At 47.3% G+C, this 6922-nt stretch overlaps 1 protein-coding gene across 2 annotated transcripts in view; it reads right to left on the bottom strand.

The window, feature by feature from the left end:
• Nucleotides 1-5133, bottom strand: part of INPP5D (inositol polyphosphate-5-phosphatase D) — a 54966-nt gene extending 49833 nt beyond the window's left edge. Inside the window, exon 1 of one of the 2 annotated variants that reach the window (XM_057382348.1) lies at nucleotides 4809-5133. In XM_057382348.1, coding sequence (XP_057238331.1) covers nucleotides 4809-4942 — 134 coding nt within the window. In that variant the 5' untranslated portion in view covers nucleotides 4943-5133. The remainder of the gene's footprint in view (nucleotides 1-4808) is intronic. The other variant, XM_057382347.1, reaches the window with a different exon arrangement.
• Nucleotides 5134-6922: the final 1789 nt, after the last annotated feature.

The raw sequence follows: 6922 nt of genomic DNA, 5'->3' as shown, positions 1-6922 counted from the left end.
CCTTCCTTCCTTCCTTCCTTCCTTCCTTCCTTCCTTCCTTCCTTCCTTCCTTCCTTCCTTCCTTCCTTCCTCTCCTCCTCCCCTCCTTCCCTCCTCCCTTTCCTTCTTTCTTTCCTTCTTTCCTCAGAGTTTGTAGACTTACACAAACCTGAACTCCTGCTGGTCACTGACACAGGAACATCTGCTTGCAGATGTTGCTGCAGTAAGTGGTAACAGCATTAGCTCAGAGGGAGCTATTCAACTCTTCTGGCCAGAAAGAGAGAAAACATTAAGTGGTTCTAGCTGTCAGTAGAGCAGGCATCTCAGGAAGGAACAAAAAAGTAGAAATCCAAAAGAGACAGGGCCAAAATCAGCAATAAATGAGTGAACTGAAGGGCTAGTGCATTGACTTGTCTTGGAAAAAAACCAAATCATAAATTTCAGCTAAAACCCAGTGCAACAGCTGATTTCCAGGCACATTATCCTCCACAAATGCTAAATAATAGCCTAAATGAAAACCCACCTTGCCATCCTGGTGTGGATGCACACTGTAAATGTGTGTCTGTAGAGCACCCACAAACAAATATTCTGTCCCAGCTAAGTTCAATTCTTGTTTAGAGGGGGCTGAAGGAATCTTGTGCCTAGTGGAGGGTCACATCAGTTCACGGGAGCCCACGGGAAGCTGAGCAGTRCTGTGTGCTTGACCTTCCTCAGCTGCTGGGCTTTGTGCAGCTCATCCAAGAACTATTGACTAGAAAATGTGTTTTTACCTTGAAACAACAAATTGATCAAATCTTTTAATTCATCTGCAAAGCACTTAAAAGATATGATACTGCTTTGAGCCAGCAAAAGATGCCGTTTTCAAACCCTTCCTCTCAAAAAAGATGACAGAATCCATACTCAAACCTTCCTTAATTGTAACAGAAACGTTGCACTACCTGTAGAATTGTCACAAAATGTGGGCTGAGGTCAGCCCCCCAGCTGAGGAGATTGGGCAGATCAATCCACATCCTAATCTCCTTTTACAGCTGTGTTCTGAGTGTATTCACCATACACCTTTCAGACTCATTCCATGAAGGAGAGAGGAGACTGCCAGGATTTCAGGTAGCCTGACATAAGGAGTCACAAAGAGACACTGGAAGTGAAAATAAATTACTTCTAGATCATAATTGAGTTTTCCCAGGATGTCTAGAGGATCTGGTCATGTATCCTTATGAACTTGTGTCTTTTGGTAGCATTAATGGCAAAGGACACAGAAGAATTTGAGCTGTCACCAGAGCTTGTTACACAGGCACCTGTTCATTCACACATCTGATACAGATGTGATCCCCAACTGCTTAGGGCATCTACAGCACTGCTGATTTCACCAATGCAGGGCAATCAATGACAGGGGAAGACATGCCCCAAGGAAGGGTATGGGGTTTGGTTTTATGTGTCAGKGCAGCTCTCTTACACAATTTCCTCCGGCTGATACGCAAACAGGGCTAACAGAACTGTTCATGCAGCTGATGAGAGACAATTTGTGTGAGTGGAGATTATGAAACTGATAAACAAAGCAGCTCAATGGCTCTTGCTCACAAGAGGACCCTCATGTGGCCTTCACAGAAARTGTCCCATCACACAGATCTTACAAGGCTGCTGCCACAATGCTTATAAAGAGGTTTAAGCTGAGGACAAGTAAGATCAGTGGAAGAACAGTGAAAGAAGGACAGTCTGGTGAGAGAGGAGCAGGGAGGAACACTTCCTAGGATCAAAGGCAGGAATCCTCCTTGCCAGTCCCCTAATGTAGTGGATGTGGGTGGAGAAGAATGGGGCTCTTACTCCATTTTTAYCCTTAGGCATTCTCTCCTCAGAATCCTGACTGTCAAAATATGTGATCCCAGCTACCACCACATTCCAGGTTCTCCCTAAAAGCTGAGTTCAGAATTGCTCAACCATTGTTTAGGCTGTCCATGTGGAAGGTAAATAAAATATCAGCTTCAGTTTAAACAAGTGACCAAGTACTTGCCATCTCTGCCCTCTCAACCAGCCAGAGGAGGACACAGTGTGACAAGGCTGTCTCCTTTCTCTCCTGCTGTATGTTTTCATTCACAGGTGATGATGTGCATATTTGGACTGTCTGGAGATCCTAAACAGGATCTGCTGTGCTAGGCTTGGTGCCAAGTGCACCATGAGAGAGGCACGACGTTGGAAAGGGCATCTCACATGCAGGGTACTCTTAGAGTGGTCCCAAAGCTGCAGCTGGTCCTGGAGTGTCAGCCCTAGAAGTGTTGTTAGTCCTGCAGCCATTCATGGRTGAACTGCCAACAGAAGATCCCCTGGAGGAACGGTACTAGCTCAGGTGCAGGAAACACTAAGCAGGATCTTTTGGGTTTCAGGATTCAGGCTTTCCCCTCCAGGTGAGTAAGAGTCCATTTCTTGTCAATAAACTGGCAGATCATTTAGGCACAGAGAAAGGAGGAGGAAAAGGGCTTTGCTTCTTGCCTTTTATGGGGCAGTGTGACCAGAGCAGGAGACAGCAGTGCAGGGGGAGGAGCGTTCTACAGCCTTTCACTCTCTAACTGCTGCTCTAAATTTCAGAAAGGAGRCGAGACACTCTTAAAAGGTCCTGCAAATACACCTCCCCTGCTTGTCTATATTTATACCAACCCTGTTTTTCTAAAGCAGCTCTTCAACAAAATCATTTTTTCATTCTGTTATTACAATAATAAATGCTTTTGCTGGATCTTGACTGATCTGCCCAATAAGTATTAGAGCTTTGTAGAATATGGTATTTCTTTTTCAGAGCAAATTTAATGGGGCTTTGTTTTCCATATCTACACACAGTTGACATTTTCTCCTTTTCAACGTAATTCTTTTATGTGGAAACAATTTACAGTCAGCCTTTCAATTCCCACTCTCTCATTCTTTGTCTCCAGCCTCTCTATTTTTTAAACAAAAGTAACTGAAGAGCTCAAACTTCAGACACCACCCAGTCAATAGCATAGCTGAAACTGATACCTCTCTGAGGAAGTTTTCAGTTTCAGCAAAGCTGCCCATTTTGTAGAGATGGCATCCAGAGAGGAAGACTTATTCACCACCTTTCCACAAACTAACTGCAAACCAGCATAAASTGAAAACTTGTCAGATCGTTTCACAGCAGTCTGTGTGACATTTCCCTGTAAACTGTAGTTAGACCATAGTTAATGCCAGCCCTCCACACCTTTGATCCAGCTGCTCTTGGCTGGCAAGGCTGGGTACTCCCCAATTCTTTAATCAAGCCCATATTAGCCACCTCAGAACGGATTTAAGAACATGACCTTTGGCTCTCAGTTCAGAGAATCATAGTCATGATATTGTTTCTGTTTCCTGATCCCATGTCTCTCAAGTCACAAAAGACTTTCAAAGTAGCTGCATAAAATTTACAGTGGAAAAACTTATGCAAATGCATGTTAGTAGGCATTTTTGCCGCACCTTCCCTTTCTATAATCCCCACTTTCTATAATCCCTTTCTATAATCACCACTCGGTGAAAACATTTTGTGTACATACTGGTTATGAGCCAAATCAGTGGGGTAATACTGAAATCACTCAATGGAAGCAACACGCTGTTCTAGTAAATTGTTCCCTGACTGACCACTCRGGCCCTCAGCCCGTGTTACAGGATTGTCTCTCCGCCCTCCTGATAGTACTGGCAGCTCATCTGCAGCTGCCTTTCTTTCTCTGCTCCCTCCAGAAAGACAAAACCCTTCCCTGTGTTGTTACAAGCACCATAGCAGGCAGGCACCAAGACTCTCTGCACCTTGTGAACAACCCCCCACCCCCAGCTACCACTCTGTGACAGTCCAACACCTACACCCATGGGGAAGTTACCCAGCCCCACATTGCTCTGCATGGGCTGTCACCAGATTCTGACCTCAGAGACAAGCAGTTAGCCCAGAGTTATAAACAGCAGCACCACCTTCACCACTACAAGAAATGTATTTTCAGATGCTTGTAATGTAATGGGGTAAAGATGAAATGAGTTTCATTGTTCTGCTGCACAATGGCAGCAAAGAGAATCTGACAGGGTCCCACAAGGGGTCTCTTGATCTCTCCTAAGCAAGGAGCAACTGTCTGATTTCTCAGTGATGCAAAGTAAATGTCTCAAATTTTGCATACTGGCTTCAGTCTCCTCTCAYCCTGCTCTCCTGCCTCCAGGAATAACACCTTCCCCTCTCAACCCAGGGCAGGAGGCCTTGCTCTCTGCTCCCTGATCTAATCCAAAATAGGGGCAACAGGGCTGACAGCACCTCTCTCCCTATTTCCCACATGAAACATTTACCCCATGAGCCACCTTAATGATGCAGGTGGAATCATCGCTGCACTGGGTATACTGTGCACAGTTCCAGGAACTATTTCAAGCCTTTTGTTGAATACAACGTGGTACAAGTGGGTGAGTCAAACATGCATTGAACCAGAGCAAGAAAAGTGCCTGGGAGGTACCAGGCTCAGAACTGGGGTCACTAAAGATAAATACCGACCCAAGTCGTAAAGAGACTCCAGAATTTCAAGAGGTTATTATCTCYCAGAGCCTAGCTTCAGTGCCTTTGACCACTCTCTCCTTTTGAATCAGGGGCAAGAGCAGCACGAGCAGTACAGCAGTACACGACTCGGGGTTTTTTCAGCCTGGCTCCCAACCTTTCCTCACCCCACGGTCTAGTCAGGTGAAAGCAGCCGTGCTCTGATGAGGGCTGCACGTTCCCAGTGGGTACAGTGCCTGTCTGTCTCCRTGCTGGAGAAGGAGCAGGGGTGACTCTGCCCAGCAGGGACAGTGGTGTGGGCTGAGGGCGCGGTGAACGCCATACTTACAGAACGCAGAGCGCATATGCCGAAGCAATTGATTCACTGGCCCGCACGAGGAAGCTGCCATCCTTGCCTACTTTGGAGAGCAGGTCTTCCGCTCTGGAGCGAGTGATGTTGCCGTGGTACCAGCACTGATCCATCGCTGGAGCTGGAGGAAACCTGAATGCCAACACAGGAGCTGCCAGAGCCGCCTGTGTGTCTGTGTGTAACGATCAGCGAGCTTCAGCTCACCAGCTTCCTGTTTCAATAGCACAGAGAGAGAAAGGAAACTCAGCCACGGACAACTTCCTCAACTCACACAGCTCAGAGAGTGAGCATGACATATCCCTGCAGCCCCCGTTCTCTCTCTTTATGCTGCAGCTGAAGTGACTAGCAAACCCATGTTCCCTGCCTCTCCTTCCCACTTTGTGTCCCAGTCCCAGCCGGAGATCTCTTCTACTCCCTCACAGACTCAGTGCCCCAGGCTTTGGTGGCCTGCCGTCCTATTTACGATCTCCTGCCAGATCATCTGAGTTTTCTTCTTTTTCCTGTCTGCCTGTCTTACATACTACAGGTCTCTACGGGGCATAAGTAAATCTCTGATCAGAAACACGCTGCACATTAGGATACATAGCACTGACTGTGCCATTCCTGCCTTGACTAGTCCTCATATCTAGCTAGYTGTGAGGAGGGGACTTCGAAGAACTGAACAAAATAAAACTACTGCTGCATATGTCTATGCACAGAAGCAGACTGAAAGGCTGATTTGCACTGRGGATTTGTGGCCAAAGCTCCCTGTCAGCTTCTGTGAGATGGATTCAAAGATCTTTACTACTCTAAATCCCCGAAGGTGGGATGGAACAAAGGTGGGATGGCCATGTCTGGCAACCTGCGTCAGAGGGGAGAGAACTGGAGCTTTCACTTCCCTTTTCTTTGTACATCTGTTCCTCAGCTATTCTATGTGGCATGCTCAGTGCTGCATCTCCAAGACAGCACAAGGGACAAATTTGCAGCAATGCCAGGACATTGCTACAGGGGCACTGCCTGCAAGGCAAATTTGGTTGCCTATCCTGTACCTCCAACCACTCTGTCCTCTGCACATCCATGTTTGAGCTATACCTAAAAGCAGCAGCTGAGCTGGGACTCAGAGTCTGACAGCAGAGGAAAGGCACAAACCGTGCTAGCCCTATGGAATTCTTGGCTCCCAGAGCCAGAAGGAGCACTGGAACCACAGTACCTGGACCATGCTGTGCACTGCATGGACAGCACAGCAGGAGAGAACAGTCACTGCACAGGGAGAGGCCAGAACRTGTGGCTGTGGAGGGGGAGAGTCAGCACAACCCAGCATCCARCCCTGCAAACCTTCTTGGTGCTTTCAGTTATGCAGAGGCCTGGTCTGCAGTGTCCAGTTTGATATCYGCACTGAGATGAAACTGTGGGCAGCAGCAGCTCCGAGCTGTGTGGTCAAYGCAGGGCCCTGCAGGATGAGCAGAACTGCACAGTGCAGGGCTTCCTGTCCACACAGAGCAACTGCCTGCACACTGAATTCAGCCCAGCTGAACCTGGCTTTCAGCTTCACTAACATCCACACAGGTCTTTAACAGATTCCTATGGATTCAGGTGCCTAATGGAGTCAGACACTGAATGCCATGAAGAGGCTCTGCCAGTGGACAGTAGCTGTAAGCTACAGAGTGATTATAAACTCAATTCTCCCAACCAAAATGAGAGAGCACATATGGCAAAGGCAACATGCAGCTGCTCTGACAGTCCTGCGTGGCCACAGTGCACTGCTAACCTTACATGAACCAACTCCCTGGGATTTTTGGTACCTTCAGTATCTTTTCTGGAGCACAGCTGCAGCAGGAGGCAGAACAGCTCTGAATGTCAACCACTGCTTGACCTCCCAGTTCTCTCCATGCAAGAGTATCTGCATGCAGAGTGGACACAGCTGCTCACAACATGAGTTTTGCTGGAAGAAAACTGTTTGGAGARCTTCTCCTGATTCCCCGCAAACTAACACAAGSTAACAGGTACAAGCCCTTGTTAGACATCTAAGACTAATTAGCTGCATACTTAGCTCCTATCCACCCCACCAACAACATAGATTTTTAGCAAGCTGCTGCTATTCCTTCAYAGCCCTT

Source organism: Malurus melanocephalus, unplaced genomic scaffold (genome assembly GCF_030028575.1).
Source record: "Malurus melanocephalus ecotype Western Australia unplaced genomic scaffold, MMel_1.1 scaffold_566, whole genome shotgun sequence".
Classification (NCBI taxonomy): domain Eukaryota; kingdom Metazoa; phylum Chordata; class Aves; order Passeriformes; family Maluridae; genus Malurus; species Malurus melanocephalus.
Note: the sequence above shows the minus strand (reverse complement) of the source record. Positions and strands in the feature narration are given on the sequence as shown.